The sequence below is a fragment of the Equus caballus genome, chromosome 21, assembly GCF_041296265.1.
Source record: "Equus caballus isolate H_3958 breed thoroughbred chromosome 21, TB-T2T, whole genome shotgun sequence".
In the NCBI taxonomy this organism is placed as follows: Eukaryota; Metazoa; Chordata; class Mammalia; order Perissodactyla; family Equidae; genus Equus; species Equus caballus.
This window is the reverse complement of record NC_091704.1, coordinates 12,606,445-12,626,470: the sequence shown is the minus strand read 5'-3', so window position 1 is coordinate 12,626,470 and position 20,026 is coordinate 12,606,445. Positions and strand designations below refer to the sequence as shown.

Genomic DNA, 20,026 nt, shown 5'->3' with positions numbered 1-20,026 from the left:
TCAGGTCAAAAAGATGATGTTATACAATTAGCAAGAGAAAGGAAAAGCAGCAGCAAGGACACAAGGAACTCTTATCCTTTTGGTTGCCTGTAATCCTCTTATCGTATTGAGTTGATCCTTGTGCAGAATCTGAATCAATGGTTCTTAATCTGGGCTGCATGTTGGAATTACCTGAGAAGTTCTAAAAATTCCTGATGCCCAGGCTACACCCCAATCCAATTGAATCAGAATCGCTGGGGCTGGGACCCAGGTATTTTTTTAAAGCTTCTCAGATGATTTCAATGTGCATCCAGGGTCAATAACCACCGGTTTAAATGTTTGCAAATGTGTGAGTGAACAATTGGAGGGCAGGGACAGAGAAAGGAGGCTCTTCTGGGCTCAGACTTTTTTCTCTTTTTAATTCCCTAGTGAAACTTCCTGGTAATTTTCCTCTTTGGGGTCCTGATCCTCCCCCACTTTGGTTTCAGGTTGAAACTACTATCTAGAGAGTCACCAGCCTCAAGCAACATTCAGTCTGCTCCCCTGATTGGTTTTCTACTGATACAGATGCCTAGCTCTTTACTCTGTTCTCTGACTAGACTTTCTCCTTCTGTGCTTCCCTGGAAATTCTCTTCTCCACTGCTTCAGGTATTCTGGTTTCGTAACCGAGACACCCACATGTACCTCTCGTCCTCTTCCATACCTAATAGCATTTCAAGAAAGAGGGCTATTTTCTGTGTGACACAGCATCACAAATTTTTGCAATATACCCTGTCATAGTTAGAACAGGTCTATCCAATCAGGAGAAAATACATAATTATTTCATGAATCTACTGCATTCAGTTCATCATGAATTTCTTTATGTTGATGAAAGGCTGAATGCACACTGAAGGTTTTCTCAATTTTCTTACATTTGTAGGGTTTTCCTCCTGTATGAGTTTTCTGATGTTGAATAAGAGATGAACTCTGGCTGAAGGCTTTGTCACAATCATTGCATTTATACGGTTTCTCTCCAGTATGAGTTCTCAGATGCTTTGTAAGGTATGAGCTCTGACTGAAGGCCTTCTCACATTCTTTACATTTGTAAGGTGTCTCTCCAGTATGAATTCTCTGATGTCTTACAAGAGCTGAGCGGTCACTGAAGGCTTTCCCACATTCGTTACATTTGTAAGGTTTCTCCCCAGTATGGGTGCCTTGATGTTGAATAAGGGCTGAACAGTAACTGAAGGCTTTCCCACATTCACTACATCCATATGGCTTTTCCCCTGTATGAGTTCTGTGATGTTGAGCAAGCCCTGACCTGTCACTAAAGGCTCTCCCACACTCTTTACATCCATAGGGTTTCTCTCCAGTATGAACCCTTTGATGTTTAAGAAGGGATGAGGTGTCATTGAAAGCTTTCCCACATTCTTTGCATTTATAGGGTTTCTCTCCAGTGTGTATTCTGTGGTGTTGAATAAGGTAAGTGCTTTGGTTGAAGGCCTTCCCACATTCATTGCATTCATAGGGTTTTTCTCCAGTATGAATAATATGATGCTGAATAAGGGCTGAGCGATGACTGAAAGCTTTCCCACATTTGTTATACCCATAAGGTTTCTCTCCAGTGTGAATTCTCTGATGCTGAATAAGTGATAAGCTCCGACTGAAGGCCTTCCCACATTCATTACATACATAGGGCTTCTCTCCAGTATGAATTCTCTGATGTAGGATAAAGGCTGAGTAGTAACCGAAGGACTTCCCACACTCATTGCACTTTCAAGGCTTTTTTACCGAGTAAACCTTCTGATGTTTAATTGGGCTTGACTTTTCCCCCATATCACTACAACCTTCCATAGGGGTTTTCTTGTGTTTAATTATGACTTGCCTTAAATCTTTCTCCTGATTTCTTTTCTGCCTTTCCAATATGCCTTCACATTCCCAGGCTTCTATCAATCTGGGATCCCAGGAATCATCCTTTTTAAGTCTTTCTATTACCAGCTGCCTTTCAGATGATACTTCATAAACTTCCTGCTTTGAAAGGGACACTTTAGTTTCAGGTATAGATTCAGAATCTGAAATAAATAAAAAGGACAAATGTTTGTGCTCTCTGTGCTGAGAGAAGGAAAACTGCTGAGGTGGCAAGAGAATACAGAAAATAAAAGTGATGTCTATTAAAAATGCTTATTTCAACGTTTCAGAAAGAGCCTTGTGGCAATGGCAGATGAATAAGTCTCAGGGAATAACAGAGATGGGAGAATCACTAAGATAAGGCACAGCAAAAGGTCAGACAATGAAGATGCTCTACCTAAGAGAATGGAAAACTGAACAGACTAACCAGGGACGAGGATAACCAGAAGGGAGGAGAATAAATGTTAACATAAAATGAGGAAGGAGGGGAAAGATGAAAACATAGGTTGAGATTGGGCAGTTTTGAAAAAGTATTAGAAAAAAATCCCTTATAATAATACCAGCTGGAGACAACCAGTTTTGACTTTTTAAATCATTACCCTTAACCCTTTTTTAAAGGCACAGATTTTTAAAATATGTTTAGCATATGCTTTACATATGATTTTGTGTATCCACTAACCACGGCCACCTTTCTTCCTTCTTTCCTTCCTCCCTCTCTCCTTGCCTTCCTTCTCTCTCCTTCCTTTCTTCCTTCCTTTTTTGTTACAGCAAAATTTCTCAAACAGGTTTTGTATATCTGCTCATCACCTACTTGCTCCTGAAGCCACTGCAGCCTGGCTTCTCTCCCCACCACTTGACTGAAACTGCTCTCAGTGACATCACTAGCCATTTGTATGTCACCTAAATCCAGCAGATCTTTTTCATTTCTTGCTTAGCTTGGCCTCTCAACAGCACTTGACAGTCTCGACCATGCCTTCCTCCTAACAACATTCTCCCTTTTGTTCCCCAACTTTATTCAGATATATTTGACATATATTCTCCCCCTCAACTCTGCGATTCTAAGCTCTCCATGTTTTTCTTCTGATCTCTATCTCTTTGGAACTTATTCTGTTTCTTCTTCTTAAATGTTGATGGTTCTCAGTGTTCAGTCTTAGGCTCCTCTCTTTTGCCCCCACTCTACCCTACCCACACTATCTCCTTGAAAGACATCCAGTCCATGGCCTTAAGTGCCTTTTTTATTGAAACATATTTGACATATGACACTGTGTAAATTTAGGGTCTGCAACACGTTGATTTGATACATTTATATATTATAATATGATTGCCATTGTAGCAATAGTTGGCACCTCTATCATGTCACATAATTATCACTTTTTTATGATGCAATAACTAAGACCCAGTCTCTTAGCAAGTTTGATGATTATGATAGACTATTCTCGTCTATATTCACTACACTGTGCATTAGATCTCCAGGACTTATTTGTCTACTAGTTACAACTGCTTTCTATATATCAATGACCTTAAATCAATATCTCCAGCTTAGTTCTCTCTCCCCCAGATCCATATATTCAACTATCTACTTCACGTATTCACTTGGAAATCTCGAATTCATTATATCCATACCTAACTCATCTTCTTCCTCAAGCTGTACATTCCCCAGGTTTTGCCACCTAAGAAAATATCGCCATTATCATTCATGTTAATAAAAAGACATTAATATAATATAAACTCTACCATCAAAAGGTAAGTTTTCTGAGGGTAGGAATCACACCTCTTTTGTTCACTGATATTTCTCAGGGCCCATCATAGCGCTGGTGAAGAGCAAGCACATGTTAAATCTATATTGTATGAACTGAGTTGAACACAAATAATACAAGCAGTGAGGCAACGTTGGATGATGATAAACCCTTCTTAAGATCCTTTCATCCCATTATAGAAACATAACCCATGTTTGAGTAAAACATATATTTTTTAAAGATTTTATTTTTTTCCTTTTTCTCCCCAAAGCCCCCCCGGTACATAGTTGTATATTCTTAGTTGTGGGTCCTAGTTGTGGCATGTGGGATGCCGCCTCAGCACGTGGTTTGATGAGCAGTGCCATGTCCATGCCCAGGATTCGAACTGACGAAACACTGGGCTGCCTGCAGCAGAGCACGCGAACTTAACCACTCGGCCACGGGGCCAGCCCCGAGTAAAACATATTTTTAATGTTGTCATGATTTTCAGAAGTTGAGAATATCATTGTACATAAAATTTAATCTATGCTGTGAACTATAATATTAGACAAACACTTATATAGTGTTTATTATGTGTAAGCTACTATTTTGAAAGGTTAAATACATGTACATATCTAATCCTCACAAAAGCCTAAACACGTTTTCCAGCCGAAAGTCAGAAACTTGAGAATCACATTGAATTCTACTTTACCAATCACAGCAAATAAACCAAGATCTATGGATTATACCTCCCAAATCTCTCTCAAATCCATTCTGTACTTTCCCTCCCCACTATTACCACCCTGGTTCAGCCACCATCATCTCTCATCTAAACTAATGCAGCAGCCTCACAATGGGTCTGCTTGCATCCTCTCTCCATGCGCCCCTTCCCAGCCCCATCCAAATTCGATTGTATAAAACCATAGAGTAACAGAACCAGATTCAATGATTACCCAGAAATTAGAACTATAAGGGAATTGAAAATAACTATGAGTAATATGTAAAAGGCTCCAGTGGAAATGGTGGACAGTGTGCATTAACAGTTGGGGAATTTCAGCAGATAGTTGGAAACTATAAGAAGAAGTCAAATGGAAATGCTAGAAATGAGAAAATATGATCAGAGAGAAGAAGAGTGTCTTCAGTGGGTGCATCAGGAGAGTCAACATAGCTAAGAAAAGAATGAGTAAACTCACAAATAAGTCAACAGAAATTACCCAAACTAAAACACAATGAGGAAAAAACAGTGAAAAATAAACCAACAAGCCAGAAGAGAGCATCTAAGAGCTGTGGGACAATTTAAAATGCTTGAACATACATGTAATTGGAATCCCGGAAGGAGAAAAGACAAAGAGAATGGACAGAGACAATATTTGATGAGTTAATAGCTGATAATTTTCCAAAACTAATGAAAGACATTAAACTAAAGACCCAAGGAAACTGAGATAACCCCAAGTAGGATGAAATACACAGACACACACATCCCTAGATAAATCATATTCAAACTATTAAAAAACAAAGATAAAGGGAAAATCTTAAAGGCAGCCATAGAAAAAAGACACATTACATACAGAAAACAAAGATAAAAATTACAGAAACTTTTGGTCACAAACTATTATAAACGTGAAGACAATAAAGTGACACATTTAAGGTGCTGAAAGAAAAAAAAACTGTCACCATATTCCACATTCAGTGAAAACATCTTTCAAAAATGAAATACAGACTTTTTCAGACAAATAAAAGCTGAGAGAATTCAATACCAGTAGACCTGAACTATAAGAAATGTTAAAGAAAGTTCTTCAGGCAGAAGTACCTGATACTAGTGAGAAACTGAGATCTACATCAGGGTTCAGCAAATTACGGCCCACAGGCCAAATCTGCCCACTCCATTTGTTTACTACTGTTTACGGCTGCCTCCATGCCACAATGGCAGAGTTAAGCAGTTGCAACAGAGAGTGTATGGCCCACAAAACAGAAAATATTCACTATCTGGTCCTTTATAAAGAAAGTTTGCCCACGCCTGCTCTATATAAAAAAAATGAAGAGTGCTAGAAATGGAATATAAAATTCATTTTTTCTTATTTTAAAATGCTCCAAGAGATAATTGACTGTGTTAATCAAAATTAGTAGCATATATTGCAGATTTATAGCATATATAAAGGCAAAATGCATGACAACAATCATACAAAAGATGGGACGGAAGAACTAGCAGCTTATAGAAGTAAGGTTCCTATACTATATATGAAGTGTTATAACATTCTGTAAAGGGATACTATGATTAATGAAAGAAGCATATTGGGAACTCTAGGACGACCCTTAAAGAAAATCTTTAAAAATAAGGTTTGATCACGTGGATAAAGAGAACAGATTAGTGGTTACCAGAGGGGAAGGGGGTGGGCATAAGGGGTGAAGGGGCACATATATATGGTGACTGACAAATAGTAACGTACCACTGAAATCTCACAATGTTATAAACTATTATGACATCAATAAAATAAAAAAGTTTTAATGATAAGCTAATAGTGCAGATAAAACGCAATAATAAGAAATAATCAAAAAAACAGGCAGAAAAAGAAAAAAATGAACACTAAAAAGAACAAATAGAAAACAACTACAGGGCTGGCTCCGTGGCCGAGTGGTTAAGTTTGCGCACTCCGCTGCGGCAGCCCAAGGTTTGGATCCTGGGCGCGGACATGGCACCGCTCGTCAGGCCACGTTGAGGCGGCGTCCCACATCTCACAACTAGAAGGACCTGCAACCAAGATATACAACTATGTACCAGGGGGGTTTGGGAAGATAAAGCAGGGAAAAAAAAAGCAGAAGATTGGCAACAGTTGTTAGCCCAGGTGCCAATCTTAAAAAAAAAAAAAAGAAAAAAGAAAACAATTACGTGTATGAAAGACTTAAATCCAACCATACCAATAATTACTTTAAATGTAAATGGTCTAAACACACCAACTGAAAATCACAGATTGTCAGAATGGATTTAACCACCAGACCCAATTCCATGCTGTCCACGAGAAACTCACTTAAGTTAAGCAAAAAGAATGGGAAAATATACTATGCAAACACGAATGAGAAGGAGGCTAGAGTGACTATATTAATATCAGACAAAATTAACTTCCAAACAAGGAATATTACCAAGGTTACAGAAGGACATTATATGAAAAAGAGGTCAATTCACCAAGAAGACATAACAATTCTTAATGTGCATGCACCTAACAAAAGTGTTTTGGTACACATTAAGCAAAAACTAACAGAACTAAAAGGAGAAATAGACAAATCCACAATTATAATTGGAGAATTCAACACTCCTCTGTCAGTAATCAATAGAAGCCGATGGGAAATCAGTAAGGACAGAGAAGACCTGAACAACACTGTCAATCAACCTGACAATAATTGACATTGATTTTCAAGTGCATGTGGAACAATTATCAAGATTAGATTATAGATAATACAACAAACTTCAAAAACTTTTAAGAACTGAAATCATACAAAGTATCTCTGACCACAGCAGAATCAAACTATAAAATCAAAACTAGAAATTTATTGAAAATCACCTAAAATTTGGAGACTTGTAAATAACCCATGGGTCAAAGAGGAAATCACAAGTGAAAACAGAAATTATTTTGAACTGAATGGAAATGAAAATACCACAAATCAAAATTGTGGAACATGGGGCCAGCCTGGTGGTGTGGTGGCTAAGTTCGTGAGCTCCACTTTAGTGGCCCAGGGTTTACAGGTTCAAATCCCAGGTGTGGACCAAGGCACCACTTATCAAGCCACGCTGTGACAGCATCCCACATACAAAATAGAGGAAGATGGGCACATATGTTAGCTCAGAGCCAGTCTTCCTCAGCAAAAGAGGAAGATTGGCAACAGACGCTAGCTCAGGGCCAATCTTCCTCACAAAAAAATTAAAAAATAAAAAAAAAAACATTGTGGAACATAGCTAAAGCAGTTAGAAGGAAATTTATAGCATTAAATGTTCCTATTAGAAGAGAATAAAGATGTTATATGAAGATCTTATATTAATGATCAAGATAGAATAAGAAACATACTACATTAGACAGTCATGTGTCACTTAATTATGGATCATTCTGAGAAATGCATCGTTAGGCAATCTCGTCATTGTTCAAACATCACAGAGTATACTTACACAAACCTAGATGGTATAGACTACTACACACCCAGGTTATATGGTACTAATCTTATGGGACCACCATCATGTTTGTGGTCTGTCATTGACCAAAACGTCATTACACAGCGTGTGACTGTATTACATTATATTAAGATCTTATATAATGCTCAAGCTTCCACCTTAAAAAACTAATAAAAGAGAGCAAATTAAACAAAATTAGCAAAGGGGAGAAAATAATAGATAAGAGTAGCAATGAATAAAATTGAAAACAGACAATAGAGAAAATCGATGAAACCAAAAGCTGGTTCTCTGAAAAGATCAATAATATTGTTAAACTTCTAGGAAGACCAACAAAGGAAAAAAAAGAGAGAAGATACAAATTACCAATATCAGGAATGAAAGATGAGAAACCATTCCCAGAGCTCACTCAAAAAGAAATAGATAATCTGAACAGTCCTGTATCTAGCAAAGGACTTAGATTCAAGGTTAAAAACCTTCCAAGAAAGCAAACTTGAGATCCAGATGGCTTTACTGGATCGAGCTTTTGGTGTCATATATAATAAAATTTTGCCTTACAAAAGGTTACAAAGACTGTCCGTAATGTTATCTTCTAGAAGTTGTATAGTTTTAGATTTTATACTTAGGTCTGTGACCCACTTTGAGTTACTTACTATATATGGTGGGAGGTATAGATTGAGATTCTTTTTTTTTTTTAATACAGGTGTCCACCTGTTCCAGCACCATTAGTTGAAAAGGTTCTCTTTTTAACACTGAATTGCTTTTGCACCTTTGTCAGAAATTAATTGACCATATAAGTGTGGGTCTACTTCTGGACTATCTGATCTGTTCCATTGGTTTACAGCTATCTTTTCACCCATACCACACTGTTTGAATTACTGTAGCTTCTAAGTCTTAAAAGCAATATAACGAAGCTGTCCTTTTTCAGTTCCACATATGGTGAACTTTTGCTTGCCAAAAGAGAAAAGAAGCCCAATTCTGAGCTCCAAGTTATCAGGGGCTCTCCAGATCCTAAGCAAAACTATGGCATTTTAGATGCCATTAGTTGTTAAGGAAGCTGACGTCTCAGTAAGCACTCTGCATTACAAAATGACTTCCTTACCCCAAAATACCAGGCTTCCACAATTCTCCACCTTCAGATCCAGGCCCATGTTCCTCTGGGCAGAATTCAGCTGGTCCACCTCCACATGGGCAAAATCCATTTCCTCATCCTTCACTGTCACCAGTTCCTGGAAGTACAAGCACATTCTTCGTAATCCTTGAGGGAAGAGAACAATCTAGAAGAGGAAGTGTCTTTTAATCTGAAGGTTAAATCTTTATTTTAACCATTTTAATGGAATATTCTAAAATTTCCAAGTATTAATCTGTGTTAGGGAAAATAATAATAATAGCTAACATTTATAATTTATTTTCTATGTGCTAAGTCCTTTGAATGAACTATCTCTTGTAATAATAACTATATGAGGTAAGTACTATTATTAACATTATTTACAGCCGTAAGGATCAGATCTGAGATTTGGACCCAGGCAGTCTCACTCGAAAGCTATACTTTTAACTATATTCTTCTATATTATATAGAACAGATACATATATATATATATATTCTTTCATATTATATAACTATATTCTTCTGCCTCTTACATATTTCGTTAAATAAATGTAATATAACCACTGAATGATAACCAAACTTTAATTATTGATTATATTGTAGATGGGATAAGGCTCAGATAAGTAATTTATACTGATTCCTGGGCTAGTCCAAGATTTTACAGAAATTCAGCTTGATATCCTGAATGTATGTAGACACTCACGCTGTTCTCATGCTCTTCTAATAGAGGCGCCTTCTTTCTCTGTACTTAGGGCCATGACTTTTACATTTTTTTAGTTATCCTTTAGCAATTAAAGTTGTTCTGAATGAGTGAATTTACTGATTTTACATTGAAATGGATCAAATGTTCTAAGATAAGATTCATACTTCATGTTATATTGACAGTCACATGAGTGTCCTTTGTTGACCGTAATTAATTGGAGAATACTTTGTGGGAAAGGATGTCTGTAAAAGAATAGAGTCATTAGAGGCATAGGATTTAGCATCAGACATACCTGGGTTCTGATCAGGGCTCAACCATTTATGATTCTGAGCATGTTACTGTAGCCTCAGTTTCTTCATCTGTGAAACAGGTTATAAATAATCACAGGATTAATTTAAAATAAAGCAATGTTTGAAAAGTGGCTCTAAACGCTGGAGTTCTCCAGAGTTCAGTCCTTAGACATCTTCTTGTCTCCATCCATCTTACACACCTATGAACAATCTCTTATTTCTCCTGTCTTTAGGGGAAAAAAAAACCTCTTTGGTCTTACTACTCCTTCCAGCTATCACCCTACTTCTCTCCTTTCCCGGAGAATAAAACTCTCCAAAATAGTTATCTGTAGTCCCTGGCTCCAATTTCTCTCCTCTTACTTTTTTCTGAACCCATTCCAACAAGGCTTCACTCCTACCAATCCATGGAATGGCCCTTGGTGGTCACCAATGATCTTCCTATTTTAAAATCCAATGGCCAATTCTCAGGCCCCATCTTACTTGACTTAGCAGGAACATTTAACCCAGGCGATCACTCCCCTCTCCTTGAAACACTTTCTTCAATCAGTTACCAGGATGCCACACTTTTGGCTTCCTCCTACCTCACTGGCCACCTCATCTCAGTCTCCTTTGCTGGTTTCTCTTCATCTCCCTGAACTCTAAGTGTTGGAGAGCTATAGGACTCAGTAATAAGATCTCATCTCTTTTCTAGCTACACTTATTCCCTTACTGATCACAGTTTCATGGTTTAAAATACCATCCACACAGATTATTCCCAAATTTAAAGCTCTGGCCTGAGCTGTTCCCAGAGCTTCAAGTCTTCAAGGAAAAATTACTTGGGCTCAGTTCTCTAGAGGGGATTTCCATGGACCTCAGAAGCAAGATGAAGAAAGAAATGAGGACACACTTTGAACAACAAGCTAAGATTTCAGAGGAGGGAAATTAAACCCAAACTCGCCTGGAACTCCACAGGAAGGAGCTCAACAGTAGATTCCATTTCTTCTGTGCTCTGCTTTTGGGGCAGAGAAGCATCAGCAGGAGTCATGGCTGGAAGGAGCAGGAAAAAAGCCATGAAGGAGGTAAACTCTATCTTCTCACTCCCAAATTCACTAGGACGAAAGTTATCGCAAGCCAGCTGAATTATATATATAAGGCCTACTCTACTTAACTCAAAAAGTTCAGATGAAGCTAGGGTAAGACAATTAAGTGAAAGTGCTTTCACCAAAAAGTTAAACCCACAGAGCCACAAATACATCAACCTTTTGGAACACTCCAATGGGGGTGGAAGAGTGTGACCTGCCCTTTATCACAAAAGCAAGCACTATGGAACATTCTCCCTTCCACAGCTTCAGAGGGAATGTGGATGAGCACAGAAGTGCTGAAAGAGGAAGATGGGGCCGGAGAATGTGCCACAAGGAGACCACTTAGTGATTTTCAAACACGGTAGTTTTGAACTTTTGAAGTTTTGAAGTGAGAACTTCTCTACTTCAGGGCTTTCTCCTGACATGTGTCTGTTCCCTGTTCATTCCCATCAAGGGTATTTCCTCCACTTTCAACTCCATGCGTATTTCTGTAATTCCTACCTTCTTCCTCAACTTCAATGGTCAGATAATCCATGATCAGCTTCTCTTCTTTGTCCTGTTATTGCTATGACTCCCTCCTTATTCACTGTTTCAAATGAGAGAAACACGGACTTTTCAGCAATACATAATCTGCTTCTTCGTGTAAATCATTCAACTCTACTCTGAAGCTCTGGGAGGAGATTTTGAGGTTAGGCTTCCCCTCCTCTGGAACTGATTCCTGCTCCTTGAGGCATCATCCTCTCTCTCTATTCCTAGGAGGCTTATTCCTATGCATTTAAGTGCTAGGGCCTCAGAAGTAATCCTAATTTACTTGGAATCTTTATTACTTAGGCTAAATTAATCTTCACAGCTGGAAGACCATCCTCTGGATCACCAAGATCAGTCACTACATGCCACACCAGGGCAAAAGGAGGAAAGAATCAGGGCAGTGAAGTATGAGCCTCAGGCACACACCCGGTTCCAGACAGTGCAGAAACTCCCATGAGAAACACCCTACCCACAAGCGGCCATAGGCGGCCTGTGATCATGGTGGCAGTAACTAGAAGCGGGGGTCCCTCACTTGGTTCATCCCTGCTGTTCATAAACACAAGGCAGTTGATAGACGGGGCTCTCAGACAGCCGATTCCTCACTCGCTCTTTAAGACTGAGAACATACAGGCCAGGATTCCCTTGCACGTTCGAAGTCGAACCCCTTGAACTGGCCCCCAAGCACAGGCAGGCTAAAAACTCTGTTAGGGCAAAGCACAGAAGGGGAATGAGTAAGACACGGACTCCGTTTTTTCCTTTCTACCCCAAAAGTTCAACACCTTAACGCTCTCGGTGGAGTGACAAGACGCACGGCCAAAACCAGGGGGAGGGGCCCAAGCTCTCTGCACGTGGGACCGTAAGCCCTCAGCCCCCGGACTCCCACTCCCAGAATCCCCCGCTGCGCCACGCCCCCTTCACGCTGCCGGACTCCAATTCCCAGAGGGCTTAGCGGCAACCCCGCTTCCGGGACGCCGTCCGCTCAGAAAGCCTCAAAGCTGGCTGGAGACCCCGCCGGGGTAGCGCGCGCAGAGCCCGGGGGTGGGGCCAGGGCTCAGGCAGGGCCCAGCCCGTCCTCCGCCGAGGCCGGAAGCTGAGGGCCCGGCCCGGGCTGCGGCGGGAGGCGTTAGACCCGTGCAGGGACGGGCGGGTCGCGGAGACCCGCGCTCAGGCCCGCTTTCTCTTACCCGCGACGCGCTGCGGACCTGGCTCCGGCCACAGGGCTGGATCCCGCCGGGCTGCGCTCTGGGACGGGCGGGAGGGACAGAGCCGCCTCGCGGACCCACGAAGTCGCGGGGAGACAAAAGGCTCAGGCTCCGTCTGGAGTCACATCTGCGCACATGGAGGCGACCGCCCCCGGTCGGGGGTCCCGCTCGAAGGACTGCAGTTCCCAGAGGGCTCGGGGACTCGGTGCCTGTCCTCGGGGGCAGAACGGCGGGTCTCTCCTGTCAGCCTTAAAATGGAGATAATTCCCCACCTGATTGATAGGGCTCCAAAAGCTCCAAATGATTTTAGTGTCTGATGATTATTTGGGGGTGGGGGAATGAGGACCTGATACACAAAGTCTTTTCCCTGGTATCTCTCATTCTTTCTTAGAATAAAGCCCCAAATCTGTAAACTGAGTTGCTACTGCTGATTTTGTTGAAAGCATTCTGGCTGATAAATAAAGAGCACGGGCAGGGCTGATTGAAGAGACGTAGAAGAAGAAACATGATTGAGTTCACGAGGAAGAGTAAGATGTGAAAAAGAAGTAGGGAGGTTGGCTCTGAAGTGGAGAATTGTGCGGACCTGGAGTTTAGGTCCAGGAAGGGCCCCTCGCCCTGAGCCAAACATAAACCAAGCCAAAAGAGGCTTTTTTACTCAGTGTCAGAGACTCTGGGCTGTAGCTCCAGTTCTTCATGGAAATCGGGGAAAGACCAATTGTATCACAAGTGCCATTCTAGTCCAAATTACCATAGTCGCCTGAATCGTGTCTCGACATCTAATCTTGCCTTTCCTCGAGCCTTGCTGTTCAAGGCAGCCAGATGGACATTTAAAGATTCATCTGTTTATGTCACTCTTCTCAGAACCCTTCAGTGGCTGCCCTCTGCCCTGGAGTAAGGCGTAAACCCCTTAACACAGTTTATAAAACCCTGAAATCTGGCTCTGCCAGTCCTGAATTACCTGCTGCTATCTTCCTGTTGTTCTCTGTCCTCGGGCCACGTGGGTTTTTTAGTATCTCCCACATCCCAAATTCTTTGCTGTCCCTTAATCTACACATTCCCTCTGTTTAGAACATCTCCCTCTAGTCATCCTTCAGATTTCAATTCAAATGTCTCTTCTTCAGTGAAGCCTTCCCTGACCTCCTTCCCCTTAATTCAAATTAATTCTCTCACAGAACCCTTTTATTTCTGTATGTTAGCACCTACAAACGTAGGTTCTTTACCTGCCACACAAGAGGGGCCAAATACAAACTGGAACTCCAGGCTTATGGCAAGGAGAGGGTTTTTATTTCAGATGACATCAGCCAGGAGACAAGAGTGAGCCCTCATATTTGTCTCGTTTCCTCTCTCCTCCCCAAAAGAGGGGAGGTGAGGGGTTTTAAAGTTTTGTGAGGAATGTGGCTGTTTGTAGAGAGTGGGCGGAGTCACTGGCCTGGCTGGTCGGAGCTTTCCCACCTGCCTGTGTTCCACCTTGGGATGCTGCTTGCAGGAAGAAGGAGGAGATGATAAGGAACCCAGGTGGGCGACCTTGGCTGTTTGTCTTCACAGAGGATAGGGAATTCTGGGAGCCAGGGAGTAAGCAGGGAAAGAGTGATTTGGTTTTAACCCCATGCATGCTGGGTTTAATGTAGGGGAACTGATATCAGGGCTGGCATCACATAGACTTGCCACAATTTGTAACTATACATTAATTTGTGCTGCTATTTAATGGACATCTTCCCCACTTGACTGTAAGTTCCATGAGATCAAAGACCATGCATGTTTTGTGCAGCACTGTGCTAAGTGCTAAGCAAAGAGCCCGACAAAGTTGAGTGTCGGGAAGCTGCCATTCCACACTTACTATTCTCAACGTCAGCTAGGTCCTAGCATCATTTAGCAGTCCTTTATTTGTCCACGGTTATCTCATTTTCTCTGTGGTTGTCCTTTTTTCTGATTCCAGAGCCTTTCCACATACTGCTCTCCTCAGCTCTCTACCTCATCACCAAACCCCTCTTTCTTAGTCAATGAATTCACCACCATCTATTTCACAGAAAAATGAGAGATTTTCAGATGGGAATATATCCAACTTCTGTGAAGGTTAATTTTATGTTTACTTGACTGGGCTAAGGGATGTCCAGATAGTTGGTAAAACATTTCTGGGTGTGTCCGTGACAGTGTTTCTGGAAGACATTAGCATTTGAATCGGTAGAGTGGTAAAGATTGCCCTCGCCAATGCTGGTGGGCATCATCCAATCCATTGAGGGCCTGAATAGACTAAAAGGGTGGAGGAAGGGTATATTTACTCTTTCTGCTTGAGCTAAGACATCTGTCTTCTGCCCACGGACATTGGCACTCTTATCTCGGGGTGTCTGACTTGGACCAGGACTCACACCATTGACTCCCCTTGTTCTCATGCCTTCAGGCTTGGACTAGAACTATGCCACTGGCTTCCCTCGGCCTCCAGCTTGGAGGTGGCAGGTCATGGGACTTCTCAGCTCCACAATTGCATGAGCCAATCCCTCATAGTAAATCTGTTTTTATCTATCTATGAATATCCTATTGGTTCTATTTCTCTGGAGAATCCTGACTAATACAACTTCCCTGTACTCAATTCTGAAGGCATAGTATGGAAGGAAGCACAGATTACTTCAAGGTTGTCCCTCCATAGGTGTATGTTAACTATGCACCCATGGTAGTTACATTATTGTTCAAAATCGTTGCTGCCCCTACTTGCAGGAGGATCATACTTGCCTGCCCAGTAGAACTCAGGCTTGGACCTGTGACTTGCAATAATCTCCTCTTTGAGAAAGATGTGCATTTTTGTCCTGTTTAAGAGTCAGCTTCTCATCTACCATTTCCTTTCCCTCTGCCGTGAGATTTAGAATATCTCATATAAGACTATTCCATCAGCCTGTATTCTGGAGTGAAGATATGGATATGTAGAATGAGTGAGAAAGACACCTTGGTTGTTATCTCTGAGATTTTTCAGGTTGTTCAATTCTATAGCATAACTTAGCCCATCCTGATGGAGTCAGCATCAAGATGCTTTCGGAGCACTTATAGGGTAATATTTTTCTTTTTCTTTTTTTAAATTTAATTTTATTTATTTATTTATTTTTGAGGAAGATTAGCCCCAAGCTAACATCTGCCACTAATCCTCCTCTTTTTTGCTGAGGAAGACTGGCCCTGAGTTAACATCCGTGCCCATCTTCCTCTACTTTATATGTGGTACACCCACCACAGCATGGCTTGCCAAGCAGTGCCATGTCAGCACCCAGGACCCAAACTGGCGAACCCTGGGCCACCAAAGAGGGTAATACTTTTCAAATGCATGTATGTTTATTTTATTTTGTTTTGTTTTAAATAATTCATTTTTCCCAACAACAGTATCAACATCTTCCCCAACAAAAACACAGCAGCCAACTTTAGGTCCTATAAGTTAAAGTTAAAAATGTAAAATATAAATACCAGCTGAAGTGCAAAATTCTAACAAGTATGATTAAATTAACAAGACATGTTTCTGTTGTGTGCTGTGCAGATACCCACAATACTACTACTGTCCATACAAGACTCACAAAGCTAGTCAAGAGACTATGATTATGGCACTTCTCAGCTTGAATCTAAACACCACAGGCAAGGAACACACAATTTACCAGCTACTCAGAAATGATTCAGAAGTGATTGTATTATCGTGAAAAGAAGACTATACTGTGAATCCTTCTGTTTTCACTGATTTTAATAGGTGCAATATTTTTATATTTTCGTATCTGAAATCCAGAAGTACCTTATAATTGCTGTTGAACAGGTGCTAGTGGTGAGTAGTCATGCTCGTGCCAATACACAGGCACATAGGATAGGTTTCAACAGCTTGGAAGAAAATCCTGGAACCATCGTAAACCAATTTGTACTGGCCCTATTGTATCAATAACGACATGTCAAGGTCATCTTGCAGGGGCAATGACCAAGAACTGCAAAACATGCAGCTGGAATGTGCTCAGAAGATGGAAACCTTGCCCTCAGATGACCTCAAGCCACAGGGAACCACAAGTTCCCTGACTATGGAACTCAGTGTGAGAAGAAAGTGGTGAGGGGAACCTAATAAGAAGCAAAGGGTCCCTTGATTTGTAGCACACTGGACTTATAAGAGTGTTACACTCCCACCCTCCAATCAGATTCCAACAAGCTAGTGTTATGCATAATTACTCCTACTCCCAACTCCTTAAAAGTCTGTCCCAGCTTCAGCTCAGGGAGACAGATTTGAGCCTTGCCTCCTATCTCCTTGCTGGTTGACGTTGCAATAAAGCTCTTTCTTCTCTCAAAAGCCAGTGCCCTTGTATTGGCTTCTATGCATATCAGGCAACAAGCTCTTGCTCAGTAACAATCTCAGCCACAATAGTGGAGCATACTTAAGAATTGCTGTGGTACTAATACTCTTGGTGGCAAGGAAAACAATACTGGGTGGAAAAACATAGGCACAGACAATACTGAATGGAAAAATGATTCAGAATAATAGGATTCTGGGGGCTGGCCTGGTGGTTAAGTTCACACACTCTTCTTCAGCTGCCCAGGGTTCACAGGTTCAGATCCTGGGCATAGACCTACACACCACTCATCAAGCCATGCTGTGGCAGCATCCCATACACAAAATGGAAGAAGATTGGCACAGATATTAGCTCAGGGTCAATCTTCCTCACCACAAAAAGAATAGGATTCTGAACACGAAAAGTTTAGCAATGCCTTAACCATTTTATTTTCCTTTTTACATGAGTACGAGAGTCATATCTCGTTTTAAAATGTATGATTAAAAGTAGGTCTAAATAAGTCTAAAAGGGATCTATTAATAATGTGAAATAAAAGGTCAAAACAAGAAAGTATTACGTCATAATTCAGTTGGCAGTGTTTTTTCTTTATTGGTAACACAGAAAACAATGGTGCATCTTGTCACTCCACAGTGCCTTAGAATCTACAGAATGCTTCATGTTGTTTATACTTATTTGGGGAAATGTAAAATGAAAAATTCTAAAATAAATCCTCTCTAATACCTCTTCTTGTTCTGTAGTTCTGTGCTTTTCTGTGTTGGAGCCTGGATCTCAGAGCTGATGAAGGACAGTGTCCAGGGACTCAGGTCCACTTTTTAAGGGCCATGATTCCACTTTGCTGCCCAAGGTAAGGAAATAATTTTGAACCTTCAGATCCAAGCTGACTAAACTAAGACCATACTATGCATACAGAATAAATAAGGTAAGTACCTGAAAAACAGACTTAGAGGCAACAAGAGCCTAGAGCACAGGAAAGAATGTTCTGGAGCATCTTAGTGATTCTCTCATTTTCCTCTCCAGCTAGGGTTATGGGACTACGTTTTTCTCTCTTTCCCCAGGAGTTTCATTCATAGGGCAAACACCATGCTGCTCTGGGAAGGAGTTTGTTTGCCTCAATCCTTGAAATGTCCAGAATTCGTTCCAATTAACCCAGTGAGGGGTCTTAAGGGATCCTGAAGTCCTAAGCCAGGGAACCTGATGAAATTACAGGAGTGCGAGTGGGAACTCTCCTGAGCTCAGATTGCTCCAGGTATAGAGCTCCTTTAAGATTTCCAGAGGAACCAGCAAGTAAGCAGGACTATTTTCAAAGCTATTTATATAGATAATCAGAAAGCATAAAGTAGGTATCTTAGGGGAAGACCAGGTGAATTGGATCTTTTAATGTTTCAGGAACAGATGGGCCCTATGACTTCTAGCCCCAAACCATTTCCAATTCAGTCCCACTGTCTGGACTCCCAAGACCTTTCTATGCCTCCTATTGTGACCAGAAACCAGGCAAGGAAAGGGTTACTGAGAATTTGATCCGTAATTAACATGGTCTGTCAAATGTTTTCCAGACAAGGAGAAAAATAAATGAGCAGTTTTTCAGAGGTTGATGTCCCCCTTTTTGCAGACATTGCCATCCTACAATGAAACTTACACAATTGCTGCAAGACTCCTACAAATTACTCCAGCTCTAAGTGACCAAAAGTTACCATGGACCCATTATGTAATGACATGTTCCTTGAATTCAGTATGTAATGGCATGTTCCATTGAACTTGCTATGTCATGGTACCCTGACTTTGTTATGTAAATGGTGCCTTGAACTCATTATGTAATGATCTGTACCTGTGCCCTGATTGAGCCCAGTTGTTACACAGTTGTAACATATCCTGTGCACTCTGATGTACAAAGTCTCCACCAGCACTAAGCTCGGAGAGACACTGTTTGGGGAGCTACCCCCAGTGTTCTCCATTGCTTGAGCAAGCAATAAACCTTTTTCTCCACCCACTTCATCCTTGGTAGTGTTTTTAGCTCCACACTCGCCAAGAGGCGAACCCAGTGAGTTTGGTTACACTATGAGCTGCAGAGGATCCATCAATGTAAAAGCGATGCCTTCAGATGTGTTCCCCTATTCTCCAAGGAGCTCATCCAGGAGGATACACATTATGTAAGGATGTAAGGGGCAGAGGACACTTCAATGATAACCTCCCCCTCATCTCCACAAAGAGGTTCTGTAAAAATCATTAGCAGTTCTGCCCTATCTGATTCTCTGCATCAGCTTCTCTCCAAATGGAAAAGTGACCCTGTGCTCTTTTATTTCCTCTCCCTGAATGTTTTGCATCTATTAAACCAAAGCAAGGAAGCACAAACTCAAAGATGGAAGGTCCAAAGTCGGAAAGGGCAGGTGAGCTGATCAATGGGAGCGTCTTCACATCCGGCACAGAAATTCTTCTTTCCTAACAAATTCCACTGTTCAACTTGTTTCAAACTCCAGAATGAGTAACTGCATACGTTAAAAAGTGCATTTATATCCAGAGGGGAGTGTTTGTATATATGTTTTAGTTAATAAATAAAAAAGTATCCTGACCTCTGAGAGTCACTCAATAAATCACGTCTTTTATTTACATTTATCATCATTATCCTTAACTTTTCCACATATCCTTTATTAGGGAACAGTTTGTTCTGCTACACTATTGCTGCTATGAGTCTTTCTTTCACGACAAAACAGACTCCTGAGTCTTTTTTATTCACATTTTCTCAATTACTATTAAAAAGTTAATTTTAAATTTCTCAGTATTTGAGGTTTTATTTTTTGTGTATATAAGTTGACTCAGTATTAATTATAAATTTTATTGTCTTATAATCACAAAATTGACCTATAAATTTTCCTTCTTTCCATTTATTTGCATTTTTATCAGGCCAAGTAAATTATAATTTTAAAATAAGTTTTCAAGGTAAACTTGACTGTTAATATTTAAGGTGTAGCATCACTTATGTTTTTAAAATAAATTTTAGTGTTCACATATTCTAGATTCATACTTATTTTTGGTCATTTTGCTCATAAAAATGAATAAAATCTTATTATATTTCTATTGAATCATTTTAAAATACGAGTCTAC

At 40.7% G+C, this 20,026-nt stretch overlaps 1 protein-coding gene across 1 annotated transcript; it reads right to left on the bottom strand.

Moving 5' to 3' along the window:
• Positions 1–256: 256 nt before the first annotated feature.
• Positions 257–11,705, bottom strand: LOC138919890 (zinc finger protein 892-like). Its single transcript, XM_070246492.1, is given in 5 exon segments — positions 257–2,030; positions 8,840–8,966; positions 9,841–9,907; positions 10,776–10,864; positions 11,401–11,705. Coding segments are annotated over 2 exon segments (1,329 nt in total). The 5' UTR covers positions 8,940–8,966; positions 9,841–9,907; positions 10,776–10,864; positions 11,401–11,705; the 3' UTR covers positions 257–801.
• Positions 11,706–20,026: the final 8,321 nt, after the last annotated feature.